Source organism: Vicia villosa, unplaced genomic scaffold (genome assembly GCF_029867415.1).
Source record: "Vicia villosa cultivar HV-30 ecotype Madison, WI unplaced genomic scaffold, Vvil1.0 ctg.000182F_1_1, whole genome shotgun sequence".
Classification (NCBI taxonomy): domain Eukaryota; kingdom Viridiplantae; phylum Streptophyta; class Magnoliopsida; order Fabales; family Fabaceae; genus Vicia; species Vicia villosa.
Window position 1 is genome coordinate 396,939 of NW_026705057.1, and position 20,730 is coordinate 417,668.

At 35.7% G+C, this 20,730-nt stretch overlaps 1 protein-coding gene across 1 annotated transcript; it reads left to right on the forward strand.

The window, feature by feature from the left end:
- Nucleotides 1-1,603: 1,603 nt before the first annotated feature.
- On the forward strand, nucleotides 1,604-2,206 carry LOC131625072 (uncharacterized mitochondrial protein AtMg01250-like). Its single transcript, XM_058895972.1, has one exon. The coding sequence runs from the start codon at nucleotides 1,604-1,606 to the stop codon at nucleotides 2,204-2,206; it is 603 nt and encodes a 200-aa protein (XP_058751955.1).
- Nucleotides 2,207-20,730: the final 18,524 nt, after the last annotated feature.

Sequence of the window (20,730 nt, forward strand, 5' to 3'; positions counted from 1 at the left end):
AAAGAGAGCTTCATAGTCTGCAACTCGACCCGATAATTTATTTGGTGGAAAAAATTTCAAAATCATAAAATAACACAAAATACAAATTATAGTAGTTAAATAGCCAGATAAGGGCTCCATGTGAAAATAGAGAAAAGATGATGACTGTTATGGTTTATTGAAATTGGAGAGAGCCTGAGAGATCAATATGACTGGGGCAAGATCAAATAGACATGGAGGTGAAGTCGATTGCAGATAGAGACACCGATCAGAGATGCACACGAGGTCGATTGGAACATAGAAAAGGTCAATTGAAACAAAGACAATTATGGTCAAGTACATGGAGAGGTAGAGACATAAAAAGACGATGGAGAAAGGAAGAAGTATTATCGAAGACCGATAGAGGAAGAGACAAAGCTAGTTCGTAAAGAGAAGATATTGAAACATAGGAAATAAGAAACTTTTCATATCTATTTTACAGACAATATTTTTTATGTAAAGACGTACCTTTTTTTTTATTTAGAAGAATATACTAAAAAATCTAAACAAACTTGATTTAAATTTTTTAAGATTAATAGAGTTTATGAACTACTTAATTGTTTTTAAAAGTATTTTATATACTTAAAAATGTTAACTTTTTAATTTTATACTTTAAATTGGAGAATTTGCAAATTTCTTATGTTTTTTTCTACTTAGTCATCTTTAACTTTAATAATAAAAATTATAACATGATGAAAAACATAATAAAACTACAATTTATTAGATTGTTTTAGAAAAATAAGTACTAACTACAAAAATTTCATTCCCAACTTAAACATCAATCTCAAATTAACTTGAGTATTTAACTGTAGCAATATTTCAATTGCTAATATAATATTTTCCTGTAGTATTATTTTTTTATTTTTTAAAAGACAAATAATAATTATATATTATAACAATGAAAAAAGAGGAATTAATCCAACATAATATAAGTGCGCAAAAATAACACAAAAAGTATAAAAAACTACAGTCGAGAAATTAAGAAAATACAATAAAAATAAAAAATACAAAAACAATAAAAACAATAAAAACTACTACGAATCACCATACTTATAACTTCACCTTAAAGAAAAACAAGCATGGATTATTTTAGCACACCACTTGAGAACTCTATTGGGTATGGATAAAAATACAGAATCATGGAGGTGGAATATATCCTGGCATCTTACACATGCATTTGAATTTGTTGATACACTTCATGATCTTAGGTCTTGGACAACTATTGGGACAATCTGAATCTTTAAAACACTTATGTAGGTACGCTATAATGAAAAATGTTTTTTAGAAAATAATATAACTCAAATTGGATAAAAAAACATATATGATATAACAAGAAAATTTGATAAGAATAAAAGTGATTCACCTTCAACATTTGTTGAACTAAGAAGAAGAACCCGCAAGACTTGTTTGAATATAGGCCCATTTGTTTAGTGGGGAGTATTTATAAGATTATTGCAAAGTTGTTAGCGGCAATAATGAGGGGTGTAGTGAACAAGTTGGTCTCTTCCAACCAAACCACTTTTGTACCGGGAAGAAGTATGGTGGATGGGGTTCTAATGGTCAATGAAATTCTTGATTGGCAAAAATGAAGAAGAAAGGGTGCTTATTACTCAAAGTGGATTTCGAAAAGGCTTATGACTCGATCTCTTGGAATTATCTAAGATGGATTTTGGAGAAGATGGGATTTGGCAAAAAATGGATGAAATGGATGGAGTCTAGTATTTTTACCAACTACATGTCCGTGTTGGTTAATGGAAGTGCAACAAAAGATTTCAAGATTCAAAGAGGATTACGTCAAGGTGATCCCATATCACCTTTCTTGTTTGTCCTTGCTATGGAAGGATTAACTGCTTTAACTAAGAAATCGGTGTCGGTGGGGGACTTTAAACCGTTCAAGTATGGAGTTGACGACTTTGTGGACATTCTCCAATTTGCGGATGATACTATCATACTAGGAGAACCTACTTATGACAATCTTTGGAGTTTAAAAGTGTTGTTGAGAGGATTTGAAATGGTTTCCGGATTGAAGATCAACTTCCATAAAAGCAACTTTTTTGGAACTCACATAGGAGATTGGTTCATCAAGTCGGCGACAATTTTCCTTGCATGCAAAAAAGGATGCTTCCCGTTTAAATTCCTTGGTATTTGGGTGGGTGAAGGTGCATACAAGAAAAAGGTGTGGAGATAAGTTATTGACAACTTGAAATCAAGGCTAACTAAGTGGAAGGGAAGAAGCATATCCATTGGAGGGAGGGTGACTCTTATTGGATCCGTTCTTAATGCTATCCTAATTTTCACCCTTTCTTTCTATAAAGCTCCGAGTAAAATCATGCAAGAGATAAGAAGCCTTCTAAACAATTTTTTGTGGAGTGGGAATGTGAAATCAAGATGCATCCATTGGGTCAAGTGGGAGAATGTATGCAAACCCAAAGGGAAAGGAGGGTTAGGCATTAGAGATGTGGGAGAAATGAATAAATCCCTTCTTCTTAAATGGAAGTGGAGAAATTTAAAGGAGGACAAGGCAATATGTGGTAGATTTTTACTTTTGAGATATCATAACCCGAAGATAAAAGTACTAGCTTCTAGCAAGGATCTTTTAAATCGAGATGATTCTAGATGGTGGAGAGACATCGTTCTTAATGATTTCAAAGAGGATGATTTGGGTGAAGGGTTCACCGATTGGGTTAGTTGTGAGTTCAAGAACGGTAATAACATTCTTTTTTGGCATAGTTGTTGGTTGGTCGATCAACCGCTCTGTGTTTCTTTTCCGTATTTGTTTGATCGTACAACCAACAAATTATGTGTGGTGAGTGACCTCTTTAATTGGAACAATGGCGTCATTATGTGGAACTTGGAAGCCATCTTTGGCACGGATGTTTTGAATTCTTCGGTCCCAAACGCTTCTACCATCATCTCCCCCGTTATGGGTACGGTTATTGGTGAAGAACTTAGGGACTTAAAAGCGCCTCTTTAAGGTGTAGTGTCGGATAACTTGGCAACCGAAGAATTTCATTGGAATCTCACCTCAAACGGAGATTTCAGGGTGTCTAGTGTTTCGCAATTGGTGTCTAATGCAAAGGATCTAGCTTGGTCAACTCCCACCATCAAGATATTGGATATTATTTGGAAGACTATCATCCCGGCAAAGATCAAGATTTTTACTTGGAGATTCTTCATCAATAGACTTCCGCTAAAAGTACAACTTGTCAATAGAGGTGTGTCTAATATCACTTCCATAGATTGCATTTTTTTCTCTAACCATCCGGAATCTTTTGATCATATTTTCTACCATTGCCATGTCACAAAGGCGGTTTGGAATAGAATTTACACGTGGTTGGGTAATGATGTTAAGATTTCTCTTGAGGAATTCAAGAGCTTTGGAAGCATTCAATAAAAGGTGAAAAACACCAACATTAAAGCTATTCTAAACACAATATGGATAGCTTTAATTTGGTGTACTTGGAAGATGAGAAATACAATTATTTTTTATAACAGTGTTTTTAGTTATGATGAGGTGATATCAAATATTATGTTTTTTTTTTATGGAGATGGATTTGTAATAGGGAACCTCCAAGTAGGATCTATTTTTATGATTGGTATAAATTACCATTACTTTGTAACAAAACTTCCTAGTGTGTTCTCGATGTAAGGGTTGCACCCCTAGTGCGTTATCTTATATTCAGTTGCTTATTTAAAAAAAAGTAATAGGAATAAAAAGATAATCATCACATAAACATACTTAACAATTTGAGGCATATTTCTCCTCTTTGCATGTAAGAAATGATTTTGTGACTTTGTAATTTATAATTTACAAGGCTATTTACTCCCTTATATCAACCGAATATGTTGCATTTGTCCATTTAACACCCGGCAGTAAAGAGTTCAAATAAAAACTTATTAAGCATAAGAATTCATTCCCTTTTTTTTTTACAAAATAGCAAGTTGTTTTACATCTTTTCGTGATATGAGAAGAATAAAAAACAAAAGATGAGTGATATTATAGGACCACAAGTATACTCATTAATTTATTTTACTGATAGTTAAAAAATAACTATCAAATATATTATTGGCAGAGACAAAAATTTTAGGCAGCAAAAATTCTAACCACAAATTACATGTGACATAATATATAAATAGTTGTAAAGTGTGGTACATAAGAGGGGTGAAACCTAACATGCAAATATTGTCCTAAATAAAATTAGGAGATAAAATGCCCTCTCCGAGACCTCATTGCGGTGAATGTTCGGATAATATCAATATCTTTAAGTGACTTGAATATCACCCGCTCGTGTAACATATCATCAAGTCATTGAACCACACATCGTTGATTTTGTTGCGTTAATTAAACTTGATAATCTTCATTGCTGAAAAATATCTTTCAACAGATATTGTCGACACCGGCAATATCAAAGCCAACTCAACGAGTTTATAGACCAATTAAAATGCCAAATCTTTCTCAATTTAAATCATCTTAATAGCCAAACTTTGAACTTCTTCACAAGAAGTAAAAGAAGCATGCCTTTTCACTTGATGTACATAAGTTTCAAGTTGCTCCCTTATTTTTCCACGATCATCATCAGAAAAGTCTGCATGATAAATATTAGCAAGACGAGCAAGCTTATCAACATCAAACTTAAAGAGTTTTTGGGATCAAGACATGAGAAGCAATCCAGCACAACGTTACTTCCTTCACAAAATCAGTGATCAATCTCCACACATATTTTGTCAATAGCAACATAAAAATTCTATGCACGGTAATGGTGAAGATTAGTGACAGTTCTCCCTTTTCTGCTTGAACGACCCCGAACCGGTATTTCTTCAACCATATTTGGAACCAGAATACTTTATGCAACACAAAATTCTTGGACATTAATAAATAAATCATCTCAACTACTCTCTCTCAATGTAGCCAACCGAGCATTAACATCATCAACTAATTCCATAGCAAGCACAATATTAAGATTTTTTGTTTGCAAGATTTTTGAAAGTTCATTTGTGATGCCAAACAACTTTAACATAAGCTTCAAAAGGAAAGCAAATTTAAAGGTGTATATTTTTCTATCAAACCCACCGCTTGAGATGGTCCATAACCATCTTCATCAATAATACTAAGCACCTCTAACACGGAGGACCACGTTTGATCCAAACGAATCAAGGTAGTATAATGTGAACCCCATCTATTATCCTTAGGTCTAGTGAGACTAGATGATTGGTGCAAGACCTTTCCTTGAGATATCTCACCACTCTCAAATCTATTCAAAATATATTAGTGTTTCACATTTGCTAAATCATCTCTTATCTTGTAAGATGCACTTGCCTTGGTTATAGTCAAAGAGAATGTATTCGCGTTGACTCTGACTCTGAGGACTTGTCTCCTACCTAATCTAAACTTATCATGAAGAAAAAGTCCAAACCTTCGAGTTTTGCTGTTCATGTGATGGTCCTTGGGAAATCAAAGCTTGATAACCCTGCCGCTCAACGGGCATTAGAGATTGTACCTCTCCAGGCGGTGGAAAAACTAGTGACCATCAAAAGTGATGACTCTAGCCCTAGGGGAAAAATATCAAGGCATGCACTTAAGTATTATTTGGATTATATTTTGTTTTTTTGATTTTGACTAACCATGTTTTCCTTTTCTTACAGGATGACAACACCGGTACTGCTACTTCAAGCATCAAGTGTGATATGTCCATGAGTACAGATTCCCAATCCATTCATCTACTTTCTACCAATGGGTCATTTAAAGGCTCGAACAGCGAAGTAAATAACTTCTTCGAGGTTCAACTGAATGATCTCGTGCCCTCTTCAATTGAGAAACAACAAAAATCAACAGACTCGAGCACTTAGAGTGATGAGTTGGTAAAAAATGTGCCAAACCTTAAAGATACAGCTCAAGATCAACCAGAGAATTCATCGCCTGAGATCCTTCCTCATGGTCAGGATGACATGATGGAAGAGGACAAACATTTGTCCTAAATAAATTAGGGAAACAAACAACCCAAAAATAATGAAGAGGAACATGTAGGAATAGAGATACAGTCCCAAAACGATGCTCTAGACAAATAGAATGAGGAGGGAAAGAAAAGAAAGCAAACCTTTGGGATGATAGAATATCCTAAGACTTCCTCGAACATTACTCCTGCAAGTCTTTCTTAAAAGGAACTAGCTGAACTGAAAGTTACCAACCCTATGGGGTATCTGAAGGCAATGATGAGCGCTAGAACTAGTTCGTCTAAAAAAGGGGCTGCCTCTTCGACCACTTCTGGGGATAAATCTTCTGAGAAGGCTGGCAACAGTCTTCTTCGTCAAAATAGAGAGAAAGTCTTCGACATCGACTTAACCCAGACCATGGAACACAATGATAATGCTTATATAGGCCTTGAAGAATTGGTAAAGAAGGTTGACATCCTCAGTGTTTCTAGCGAAGTATCCAAAGTGCTAATCGTACTAGGATTCCTGATTGACCACCTCAAAGAGGATTATTTTCAAAGGCAGGAAGCCTCCAAAAAAATAGATGCTAAGGTGGGAATTCAAACCGCAAAGTGGGATGCCGCTAATGCTTCCAGTGCCAAAGTTGAAAATATGGAGAGTTAGCATTCAAAGTTCGAAGAGGAGTATCAAACTTGTAAGTGTAACATCTCAGTATGGAAGAAGCAGATAAAGGGTGTGAAGGATCGTCAGGACGAGATTCATAAACTCAATCATCAAGAGCTTGATGAGGAGATCTAAGAGGGAGTTCAACATAACGATAAGCCCCAATAATTAGAGACCGATATCAAAGAGTTAAGGAAATAAATATTTGTGATCGAGTGTCGCTTAGTTTTGTCTGCTTTGCAATATAACCAGATGAAAGCCTCTCTCCTAGCTGATTTCAATGTTTAGTGGATGTTATAATTATTTTGAATATTTTGGTGTTATTTTGGTGTTATTTCGGATTAATCCTTATTTTGTAATGCACAATTTAAGCCTATTTTGGCACTCTATTTATGCCATGTTAGCTTTTTGTTAAAATTACTTGAAATTATTCGCGTGTGATTTTTATTTCTCAAAGTACAGGTTTATACTTTTTCAAGTACTTGCCATTTATTTCAAGTTTTCGTTATCTTCCGCTAATTCTTCTATATTGTAAGGGTTGTTAGAGAATACCTGGACGACTCGAAAAGGTCCTTCCCAATATGGAGACCACTTACCCAAATCATTATTCTTTCAATCCATTTGTAGTATTACTTTCCATACTATATCGTCGTTCATAACTATCTTTCCTTTGTCCTTTTTATTGTATGCTTTGGCTACCCTCTCCTTTTGTCTTCGCAAAAATTCTAAAGCTTGTACCCTTTCTTTGTCTAAATCAACCAATTCATTCATCATCATTTCCCTATAATGGTCAGAGGGAATTTTGTTTTGAATTTGGATTCTAATAGATTGTAGAAAGATTTCTACTAATAGAACTGCGTTGTGTCCAAAGGTAATGCGAAATGGTGTAGTGTTGGTTTCTTCCTTTGGGGAAGTCTGACAAGCCCATCGAGCTTGATCTAAGGTCTTATGCCAATTTTTTGGCTTTCTTGCCACATGTTTCTTAATTAATCTGATGATTAACTTATTTGCAGCTTCGACCTTTCCATTTTCTTGGGTATATTATGGTGTTGAAGTTAACAGATTGAATACCATTTCTTTTGCAAATTCCTGCATCTTTCAACCAGTAAACACCGATCCTTGATTCGTCGTTATTGTTTCTGCGATTCCAAACCTATATTTTATCTGTCTTTGGATGAATTCGATAATAGTTTTTGGATCCACATTTACCAAAGGTATCGTTTCGATCCATTTAGTAAAATAATCAATTCAAACCAATATATACTTCTACCCTTTGGACGAAGCTGGTCGAATTTCACCCACTAGATCTAGTTCCCATCCTTGAAGCGGCCATAGTTTAATTATGGAATGTAATTCACTTGCCAGTACATGTTAAATGTCTGCATGGACTTGACATTCTTGGCATCCCTTGGCGAACTCTATACAATCTTTCAAGATAGTAGGCCAATACCAACCATAACGAAATAAAAACCATCTCATTTTATGGTCTGCTTGGTGTGCTCCACATGACCCACTATGTACGTCTGATAAATCCAGATAAGCTCCCCTCTCTCATATACATTTGAGTAGGATTCCTTCTGACGTTTTCTTGAATAATTCGTTACCCATAAGCACTTAACTGAGTGCATGATATTTGATCTCCCTATCTGCATTTCCCATTGGATTGTTTTAAATAATTTACTATCGAGTTTCTCCAATCTGAGTCTGCCAGACTGTTAATGTCTAAGACTTCGAAGCTTTCTTCATTTATGTACCCAAGTTTCGAATTTTGCATATCTGAAGGGGATAGTTTTGTAGACAATATGTTTCCTCGAATCTCAATTAAATCTTCAAATTTTTCTTTTGATTCTTTGTATCCTAAAGCTATTTGAGCCAATTCGTTGGCTTCTTGATTCTTCAATCTAGGGATGTACACAATGTCTACATATTCGAATTTTTGAAGTAATCTATTTGTAGCAACAAAGTAGAATATCAAGTTCTCTTTTATGCACTTGTATTCTTTAGTTATTTGCTTGATCACCAATTCTGAACCGCCTCTTATTTTGACTCTAGTTGCCCCCAATTACAACAAAGCTTTGAGTCTTGCTATTAGTGCCTCGTACTCGGCTTCATTATTTGAGCAAGGGGGACCTTCAATTTTGTACTATAACTTTTTTGGAATTTTTTTAGGAGAAATATTCAAAATCTCAACTCTAGTTCCATCCTTGTGAGTAGAACCATCGAAAAATAGTTTCTAAGGTTCTAGTTCCACGTAATTTTGAGGAACTTTGACCACTGCATGCTCAACTATAAAATATGAGACTACTTGGCCTTCGCAAGAAGTTTATCTTTTCGAGTAGTGACTGCAACTCTTTCTTTGTCAAAGGCGCTTTTATTTCCATGATGGCCTTTGTTTTGTTTTGATTGATCTATATTCTCTTTTTATGGACCACGAAGCCTAATAAATCTCCTGCCTGCACAAAGAAGGCACACTTAAGAGGATTCATCTTCAAACCATGTTTCCTCATTCTTTCGAATGGAAAATATAATTCATTGCCCTTTGGTAAGTTGCCCCAGAATTTTTTGATTCGAAAGGCATGACTACCCATTCATATGTGCCTAATGCCTTGGACATCGAAAGAGTGTTTTGGGAACATCTTCCTCAGCAATGAATATTTAATTATATCCAGAATATTCGCCGAGTATACTAAGATACTCGAAGCCTGCGGCTAAATCAACTAACATTTCTTCTACAGAATTAGGTATTCGTACTTAGGGGTTGCAGAATTTTGATCGCAAAAATCTATACAAACCTGTCATACCCTAATTTTGACCCCCCTGAGATGTCACATCTCCAGACATTTCATCAATTCAAGACAAGTACCCAGAGCAGTCATTTGTTTGTCTAGTACTCAATCGAGGGTGTGCAAGAACAAAGAAGCTCAGGCAAAGGATCAATCAATAAGAAAATGACCTCTAAAACAATCATGGGACTCAAATAATTCATTTATCCACCTATGTTGATTAGACACCAGTCATCAGGGATCAGGTTTGCTCAGGACACCATACTAGGGTTTTCAGCCCATCAAGGACTGAAATCAGGGACCACATTTGGGAAACCCTAAAAAGCTCCAGGACATCACACAAAGGGTTCAATTACTTTAAAATGACCCCTATGACAATATCCACTGGACATTGTACCTCAATTCAAGATCTGTAGTCATCAATTTCATCTGGTCTACAATTAGGGTTTTAGACCTAATTCACCTGGACAGTTGACTTTTAATCAGGACATGGATCCACAACTCAAAACATGGCTCAAGAACTTTTATTACCTCAATATAATCCATTCATACCATTCATTTGAGGAGGAGAGCTTGATTCATCACAAAAGTCCAAGATTTCACTTCATCTGGAAAAAGTCAACTATACAAGATCACCTTTGACTTTTAGAGTTTTGGGTCAAACCATGACTTTTAAGAATCAATATCATCAATATGTGATTATTTAAGTCATTTGACCAAAGAAAATCAAGAAAATCCATCAAAGATCAAAAAGTCAACAAAAAGTCAAACTAGTGCATTTTGACTTAGTTCTTGGATTTCAAAATTTCACCTACATAACTCAAAAAACTTTAAACATGAAAGTTGTAGATCTCACAAAATAAAACAACTTCTCACATCGGAACTTTTTTCAAGAGATCAATCATTTAAGAGATATGAGCCTTGGAAGTTATAGGTCATAAAAACTTAAAAAATTCGAAGTGTTTTTAACCTAGTTTTCTTCAAACTTTGGGCCCATTTTACACAATTTTCCCAAATGATTTTGAAGAAACTCCAAACTAATGAATTGAAGTATATGTTAAGGGCTTTCCAAATTATGCTCAACCTTCTCCAAATTTATTTTGAGCTAGGAGTTATGATTGTTCAAAGTTGGGCTCATGAAGTAAAATTATAGGTCATGTTTAATTTTGGAACTTTGCAAATTTGTGCAAATGACTCTACCAATTGATGCTACATGACCCATAGCATATCAGTAGAGATGCCATACATTCATTTTCACCATGGCATAAGGATCAGAGAATATTCCCAAAACAAGAACATGTGATTATGTAATGATTACATTTGGGAAATTTATGGCCAAGTGGTGAATCATCAAAGGCATCTCTTCCCAACCAATTAGAACTCTCCTCTACATAAGAAATGTTCCCCAAGATCACAAGAGATCAATGGATAGGGAGCTATCCCGATTTTTCCATCCTTACATTGGCAAGATTCCTTGAATTTCTTCATGGCCAAGAAACCAAAACTACCTCACTAAGCAAGCTCACTCTCTTCAATCTGTACAGAGATCTTTGCCTATAAATACAAGTTCCCTCCTCAGTATTAGACACACCAAATCAACTCCAATTCTTGCTTTATCCTTCTCTCCCTCAAGCTTATGGTTTTCAAAAGCTCTTTGGCAAGAAGAATTGAATTCTTCAAACCAGAGCTCTTCTTTTGAAAATAAGCCTTCTATCATCTCAAGGAGGTTTATTAGAAGTGATCCAAGTACCTGGAACACTTCTGTAAGTGCAAGAACACCATCTTCACTTTCAATTTGGAGCAAAGTCAGTTGGGGGTCTGTAGATCGATTCAGAGGGTGTCAAACAAGTCTAAGCATTCAGACACATTCCTTAGGGTGTACTGAAACTATCCAGATGGTTGCAGCTCATCTGTAAGTGCAGGATCACTAACCTCCATGTTCACTTGAAGCTCAAATAGAAGGAGTTGAGCAGAGCATTTCAGAAGCTTTCAAAGTAATTCAAGTGCCTAGATAACATCACTGAGTCACTAGGAAGCTTTTGTGATCATTCATCCATAGCCAGAAGCTCTCCACCATAGCCATCGACCTCCATTTTTAGAGGTATTTTTTTTCAAACTCTAACACTCTTATTTAAGTATTCTTTGCAATATATCTCGATACCAATTCATTCAGCATCATCAGAGGATTAAAAACCCTCTATCATCATTCATTTATTCTTCAGCATCATCATTTAATTTTGTTTTTAAATTCTAGGGTTCTTCACGTATTTCAGTTAATTCATTAGATATAGTTAATATAAATTTATGTTAGTTACATATCTGGATTCGTGAGGAACTTTAGAGTGAAATTCATGTTTACATCATCCTGTTTGGTTGAGAAATGAGCAAGATCATAATTTCAAAATTTGAGAGCTTGAGGTTGAAGATGACAATGGCCATGGCGCGCAAAATTCAAATCCCTGGGTTGAAGTTTATTTTATTTTGAGTGGTAGGCGTTTTATAAACGAATTCATCGTTTGCCCTAGTGGTCTCACATGCGCTCTTAGTACTCTCTTGCCCACAAGTCTGGGGTTCGAATCCCCCTCGCCCCAGACTTTTTGATGCTTTTATTTTTCAATGATTTCCCACTTGTTTTGAAACATAACCAAATGGGTGTGTGTTATAATCACCAACTGGCGCTTGGCCCAATGGTGTTATTTTGAACTGGTGACTTCAAGGGCGTGTGTTCAAACCTTGGTGAGACCAAAACCTATTTTTTTACCACTATTTTCTTTCATTTTCTTCACAAACTTCACATAATTAATTTACCTATCAAATTAAATCATTTCCTCTTGATTTTTTACACTCTTCATTTAATATATCTATTTTATGAATAATCAAAAAATCACAAAAAATACTATTTATTTGATATATTTTTATTAGGTTTAAAATAACATATTTTTAAGTATTTTAAAATACTTTAAATATAGTTTTCACTTGATTTTCAAAACCTAATCTCTTGTAAATATTTTTGTGATAAAACCCTAATCATTTAGGTCTTAATTAGGTGTAGACTTTGTCTTTACCCTAATTAAGTTGACTTATGTCAATATTTCAAACTGTTTTCAAACTCCGATTTAAACAGATGATCCAGGTTTTTAGACAACAAAACCTTGTATCATTTTAAATCATCTTAAACTGTTTTTCATAAACAGTAAAACAATTTTCATTGGGCCTCTAATAGAGTGTAAGACCCAACACCTTTTTCTTTTCTTAGTTTGTTTTTAAAACTATATTAACAAAACTCCTCATCTGTTTCCAAAACATTCTTCTGGTATTTGAAGGGCATTATTCCGGTGAAACTCTTCAGATACATATGTGACCTAGTGTCATACCCTAATTTTGACCCCCCCTGAGATGTCATACTTTCAGGATTTTCATCAAAATCAAAACAGATGCTCAGAACAGTCACTTGTTCATCTGGTGCTTAATCGAGGGTGTTCATAAACAAAAGAGCTCAGGCAAAGGATCAGTCAATAAAAGGGGTGGTCTCTAACACAAACATAGGATTCAAAAACTTCATTCTATTCACCTATGATTGATTAGACACCCATCACTTGAACCCAAGTTTGTTTACTTCACCAGGCTAGGGTTTTGAGCCCCATCAAGGACTAAAATCAGGGATCACATTTGGGAAACCCTAGAAAGCTCCAGGGCATTAGTCAAAGGCATCAATTATCTTCAAAAAGCTCATATGAAAATATCCATAAGGCATTACACTTCAATTCAAGGTCTACAGTCATCAATTTCATCTAGTCGACAATTAGGATTTTTACCCTAATTCACCTAGAGAGTTGACTTTTAATTAGGGCATGGATCTAAAACTCAAAGCATGGCTCAATATCCTCCAATAACTCAATATGATCCATTCATATCATTCATTTGATGAGGAAAACTTAATTTACTTAAAATCTCCGGTAACGCAATTCACTTGAAAAAGTCAACTGTATAGGATCACCATTGACTTTTTGAAAATTTTGGTCAACCATGACTTTTGAAGTTTTAAATTATCAATATATGATATTTGAAGTCATTTGATCAAGGAAAATCAAGAAAATCAATCAAGATTCAAAAAGTCAAAGTTTGACTTTTCATACTTAGAAAATTTTCTAAGTGTTTTCAAGTGGTTTTTACCAAACTTTGGAAGGGAATATCTCAATTTCACCTACAAACTGAAAAAAACTTCCAACATGAAAGTTGTAGATTTTGATCCAACGAACAACTTTGTCACATATAAGTTTTTGGCTAAAAATCAACCATTGAAGAGATATGGAGCTTCAAAGTGACTGCCTTCACAAAACTAGCAAGGAAACCCTAGTTTTCTTCAAACTTTATGGGACTTTTTGACTAATTTCCCTAAAGATTTTGGGCAAACACCAAACTAATGAATTGAAGTACATGTTAAGAGATTTCCAAATTGTGTTCAACCTTCTCCAAATTCATTTTGAGCTAGGAGTTATGCTTGTTCAAAGTTAAGCCCATGGAGTGAAGTTTTAAGGCATAACCAATTTTGGTATTGGTCATTTTCGTGCAAGGACCTATACTAAATGGTGCATACAAACTTCAAATATATCAGAAGAGATTGAAGGGAATCATTTGGATCATTTGCATCAAGACTCCAAAACATCCAAAAATCATAGCCATGTGATTAAGTAATCATTACATTTAGGAATTTATGGCAAATGGTGATTCATCAATTGGAATCTTTTCTAAGCCAATTAGAGAGATCTACACTTCATGTCTGTCCCCTAAGATCAGAAAAGATCAATGGATGGGGAGCTAGCTCGAAAATACCATCATTGCACCTTGGAGATTCCGTGAATTCCTTCATAGCCAAGAAAACCAAACTCACTTCACTAAGCAAGCTTACTATCTCCAATTGCTCTGCATCATTTGCCTATAAATACAAGTGCATTCCTTAGGATTAAACACACCAAAGCAACAAAATTATTGCTTTCTCTCTTCTTTCTTCATACTTAAGTTTTTCAAAGGTTCTTTGGCAAGAAGACTCGGATTCTTCAAACCAAAGCTCTTCCTTTGAAAGTAAGTATTCAAACACATCAGGGGAGGCATTTAGAGGTGATCCAAACCTCTGGAACACTTCTGTACGTGGAGAATCATCATCTTCACCCCTCATTTAGAGCTGTTGCAGTTGGGGTCGAGCAAGGGGTTCTGGGCAGTTTCAGTCCAAGCTAAGCATCTCAACACCTTCCAGGAGGATCACTAAAGCTATCTGGATCATTACAACAACTCTGTAACACACTTTGATCAGAGCCAGATCTCCATTTTTAAGAGTATTTCATGTTTAATTTCAGTTTTAGGTTTCTTCGTGTTCATGCGTGTGAATTTTGAATTACACTGAAAATAAATAAAATCAAAGGATACCATCATGATCCTCGTTCAAAAACGAGCAAAATCCATGTTTACATCTTTAAGTTTGGTTGAGAAACGAAGGAGATAGCAAATTCAAAAATTTGAAGCTTGAGGTTGAAGATGAAGATGGTGGCGCCATTTTTCAAATTTCCCAAGAACGAGTTTATTTTATTTTGAATGATAGGTGTGTCACTTACGAATTCATCATAGTGTCCCAATGGTTACAGCGTGCGTCCAAACTCTTGCCATGCCTTAAGTCTGGGGTTCGATACCCCCCTCAGACCTTTTGTTTCATTTTATTTTTTCACTCATTTATGAACTTGTTTTGAAATATAATGACTTGGAGGTATTCACATAACAAGCTGCGCGCCTAGTCCAGATGGTAAGTGTTTTAGCTGGCAACCTAGAGGGCGTGGGTTCAAGTCCTTTAGGAGACAAAACCTATTTTTTTTAACTCTTTTCTCATTCAATTTCTTCACAACTTCAACTAATTAATTCACCTATCACATTAAATCATTTTCACTTGATTTTTCACACATTTCTTATTTAATATATCTATTTTAAGGATATCCAAAAAAATCACAAAAAATATATTATTTTAATATATTTTAATTAGGTTTAAAATCATATGTTTTAAGTATGTTTCAATACTTTAAAAAATATAGTTTTTATTTGATTTTCAAAACTTAATCTCTTGCACCTATTTTTGTGATAAAATCCTAAACATTTAGGTCTTAATTAGGTGAGGGCTTTGCCTTTATCATGATTAAGTTGACTTTTGTCAATTTTCAAAAACTGTATTTACAAAATCTCCTTTCTATTTTCAAAATATTCTTCTGGTATTTGAAGGGGATTATTCCCGGTGAAACTCTTCAGATACGTATGTGACCTTTGTCCATCTTCACTTCTTCTGTTTTCAAAAACCTTTAACTGTTTATCATAAATATCAAACTGTTATCAATAAATTGCTGGTAAGGCTTTGTACATACTTCTTCAAAGGCCCCCACTCCATCCAGGTTAGGCTTTATAGCTTTCAATTTACAGTCTTTATTTAAATTACTGTCAAGTATAGAACTGTTTATATATTATTTAGAACTTCGTCTGAGTGAAAACCTTAGGACAGTTAAACTATATATATATTATAGGAATATGGCCTAGGATTGAGAATGTCTTCCCGGTGAAGGCTCTTTCCTAATTAGAGATCTATAGTTCAAACCCTCAAGATGAATTATTCCTGGTGAAACATCTTGAAAAAAACCTTGGAACCCAAAATAGGACACATCCACCCAAAGAGGAATTATTCCCGGTGAAACCTCTTACCCATTTGCTTAAAGCCAAAATAAGTTCAAAACCACATAGCTTTCGCTTGTGCTATAACAAGGACCCTCGATGACCCTCGACTAGCCTCCTCTTGGGCTTTGTACAAGGACCCACAGGCTTCTTAAAAGCATTTCCAGCTTCCTCTTGAGCTTGTATACAAGGACCCATAAGGTTTCTTATAAACATAGGAACAGATCTTTAGTCACCTTTTAGCCTATCCTGGTGAGTTTCTTCCATTCTTTAAACTAGACTTTAAACAAGCTAACATTTGTCTCAATCTCATATTGAGTACACCTTTTGGACTGAGAGACATGGACAGTCTCTGTCACCCTTATCTTCATTAATTTCCTTAGCAGAGTCTAGGATCCATATTTGCTTATCCTCAGCAAAAGTCAGCCTTAATCTTGGGCTTTAAACAAGAAGTCTCAATTAGATAATCTTTCTGCCATCATTAAAAATCCCTGGAAAGGGTTAGCCTCCATTCATTCCTTCATTTTAACAAAAACCCCTGGAAAGGGTCAGTCTCCAATCTCAGTCAATAAAAAGAATTAAAAAAACCCCTAGAAAGGGTTAGCCTCCAAAATCACTCCTTTAAATCCAAAATCCCTGGAAAGGGTTAGCTTCCAAAGATCAGTCTTTTTAATAGATAATTTCACCAGCTGAGTCAAAATCCCTGGAAAGGGTTAGCTTCCAAAAAATCAGTCTCTTAATAAATAAATCTTCCAGCAAAGTAAAACTCCCTAAAAAGTCAGCCTCAACCTTGGGCCTCATACAAGGCATGAAATAATAACTTCCCCAGTTAAGAGTCAGCCACAACCTTGGGCTTTGTACAAGGCAGATAATAGAGTCTCCCAAGTGAGTCCTTCATCATCAAGTAGCCAAAACCTTGGGCTTTGTACAAGGCAGATAAACCACATTTCCTGTGTCAAAGATTCCTAACCTCTAGGATCTTTTCCCCCATAGAGTCATCCATACTCAGTTTCTTTAAGAGTCCGCCACAACCTTGGGCTTTATACAAGGCAAAAAACAATGTCTTCCCTAGTCAGAGTAGCCATAACCTTGGGCTTCATACAAGGCACAAAATAGAGTCTCCCTAGGTAGAGTCAGCCACAATTCCGGGCTTTGTACAGAACACCAAATAAAATCCATCAAATAAATACTCTCCAACTAGAGTCAGCCTCAATTATGGGCTTTGTACAGAACACAAAAACTCTTTAGTTTAAATCCATCCCCAGTGGAGTTATCTCCCAGAGTCAATAAAATCAATCAATCAAAAAGCCTCAAGATTGGGCCTCATACAAGCCAGCTAAAAAATCAAATCTTTTATACAGTAGATAGACATAGCTTATCTCTATAGAGAGATCTTTCCCCTATCTCACCACATTCAATCAAACAAACATTTCAATTTCAATTTCAATTTTAACATTCTCCCATTTAGGACTCTGAAAGGCATGCTCTGAGGCAAACAAACCCAGACTTGTACACTTTTCCTAATTTGAATGAGAATCCTTCTTTCATTCAAGAGGCATGTTGGCTGTCATACTTGATCAACCAAGTAGGCTCCTTCTCTTAATGAAATGAATTCAGCTTTTCTGTCACTTTAAAATGTTTGTGGTGGAATAGTAGAAATACCTCTCTGTAAAGATGATTTCATGTCTCTTTACTGTAAACAGAGATTTAATTCAAAGCTTCAACCTTGAGCTTCAAGCAAGGCACCAAAAATATATTAAAATCCCTAATTAGTTCCCCGAACTACATTAAGCTCTGACTTCCACTAGGGATATGTAGGCATGAGATTCACAAGGAATCTCAGCGAGCTAATAAAATACAAAAAATAGTCAGTCTGTCTGTCTTTCTTTTATATCAAATCAATTCTCTCTCCTAACACAAAGGAGAAACTTTCCCAATAAAAAGCAACAAACACAATCACATTGACACAGAGAAGGTTCCCGTAGAGTACTATGGATATGTAGGGTGCTTAAACTCTCCCCTATGTATAACCGACCTCCCGGACTCCAGAATTTCTAGTCTAGGTGAATCCCCACACTTAGCAAACTCCTAGGGTTTATTTGAGATCTTTTTCCCCTCTCCTACTCGTTAGGACAATTAAAAAGTTCGTGTGATATCGTAGGAAGAACTGAAAAAAAAATTCATCCCGCCCTGGGCGCTTCCTCCTTCCAAATTTCACGTGAAGGGTCTAGCGTGCCGTCCTCCCAAGTGAAACGGGGAGGTAAAGAAAACGACACCACACCTAGTGTCCATCTTCACTTCTTCTATTTTAAATAAAATATTCAACTTTTTACAATTAAAAATTCAATTGTTGCCAATAAACAACCAAGTTCCTGGTAAGGCTTTGTACATACATCTCCAAAGGCCTCCACTCCATCCAGGTTAGGCTTTACAAGCTTTCAATTTACAGTTTTCATTTAAATTACTGTCAAATATATACTGTATATATGTTGTCTAGAACTACGTCTGAGTACAACCTTAGGACAAATAAACTATATATATATTATAGGACTATGGCCTAGGATTGAGAATGTCTTCCTGGTGAAGGCTCTTTCCTAATTAGAGATCTTTAGTTCAAACCTCAAGATGAATTATTCCAGGTGAAACATCTTGAAAAAAACCTTAGAACCAAAATAGGATACATCCACCCAAGAGGAATTATTCCCGGTGAAACCTCTTACCCATTTTCTTAGAGCCAAAATAAGTTTAAAGCCACATAGCTTTCTCTTGTGCTATAACAAGGACCCTCGATGACCCTCGATTAGCCTCCTCTTGGGCTTACAATACAAGGACCCACAGGCTTCTTAAAAGCATATTCCCAGCTTTCTTTTGAGCTTGTATATAAGGACCCATCAGGTTTCTTATAAGCATAGGAACAGGTCTTTAGTCACCTTTTTAGCCTACTTTGGTGAGTTTCTTCTATTCTTTAAACCAGATATTAAACAAGCTAAGAATGTCTCAATTTCAACATTGAGTCCACCTTTTGGAATGAGAGACATGGAAAGTCTATGTCACCTTTATTCTCAATCTTCAATAATTTTCCTCCTTAGCAGAGTCTAGGTTCCACATCTGTCTATCCTCAGTCGGAGTCAGCCTTAATCTTGGGCTTTAAACAAGAAGTCTAAAATACTTAATCCAAAATCCCTGGAAAGGGTTAGCCTCCATAATTCCTCCATTTTAACAAAATCCCCTGGAAAGGGTTAGCTTCCACATCAATCTTCATAAGTCAAATCCCCTGGAAAGGGTTAGCCTCCAAAATCACTCCTTTAAATCTAAATTCCCTTGAAAGGGTTAGCTTCCACAAATCATTCCTTCAAATCTAAATTCCCTGGAAAGGGTCAGCTTCCACCATCTTTCATTTAAAACTTCAAAACTCCCTAGTTGAGCCCCACCTAGGTCAGTATCAGTCAATAAAAACCAATTTCCCGGTAGGGTCTACTTTAGGTCAATCATTCAAAAAAATTCTCCAATAGAGTCAATCTTCAAGCCTGGGTTTTTCATTCATCAATCCTTGCTTAACAAACGCACAATCCCCGGTAGGATCAACCTTTAGTCTCTAAATAATAGAGTAATCCTCAATAGAGTAATCCCCCCAGAGTCAAAAGATCCCACACTGGTAGATCTTTTCCCATTTAAAAGTCAGCCTCAACCTTGGGCTTTGTACAAGGCAGCTACTCCCTTTAGAGTTAAAACCCTCCTTATAGGTATTCCCCTAGAGAGTCAGCCACAACCTTGGGCTTTGTACAAGGAAGATAATAGAGTCTCCACATTAAGTCCTTCCTCATCAAGTAGCCACAACCTTGGGCTTTGTACAAGGCACAAAATAGAGTCATCCATACTCAGTTTCCTCAACATTGAGCCATAACCTTGGGCTTTGTACAAGGCAGATAATAGAGTCTCCACAGTAAGTCCTTCCTCATCAAGTAGCCACAACCTTGGGCTTTGTACAAGGCACAAAATAGAGTCATCCATACTCAGTTTCCTCAACATTTAGCCACAACCTTGGGCTTTGTACAAGGCACACAAAATAGAGTCTCCCTAGGTAGAGTCAGCCACAATTCTGGGCTTTGTACAGAACACTAAATTAACCTTTCAATCCAAAAATAAAATAAACACTCTCCAGATAGAGTCAAACTTAACTCTGGGCTTTGTACAGAACACAAATTTCCTTAGTTAAAAATCAAATTCCTAGTGGAGTCATCTCCCAGAGTCAATAAAAAACCTTTAAAAAAGCCTCAATCTTGGGCCTCATACAAGCCAGCTAAAATCAAATCTTTCATAACAGTAGATAGACATAGCTTATCTCTATAGAGATATATTTCTCCTATCTCACCACATTCAAACAAACAAACAATCATTTACATTTTAATTTTAAACATTCTCCCATTTAGGATTTTGAAAGACTTGCTCTGGCACGTATTCCCAGGCTTGTGTAACTTTCCCTAATTTGGTTGAGAATCTTTCTTTCATTCAAGAGACATTTGACTAGTATACTTGCACATACACAAGTAAGGTTCCTCTCTTAATGAAACAAGTTCATCTTTTCTGTCACTTTTAAATGTTTGTCGTGGAATAGTAGTAATACCTCTCTATA

What these genes read in the sequence shown, in the direction of transcription:
- LOC131625072 (XM_058895972.1), top strand. Translation starts at nt 1,604, where the DNA reads ATGAAGAAGAAAGGGTGCTTATTACTCAAAGTGGATTTCGAAAAGGCT.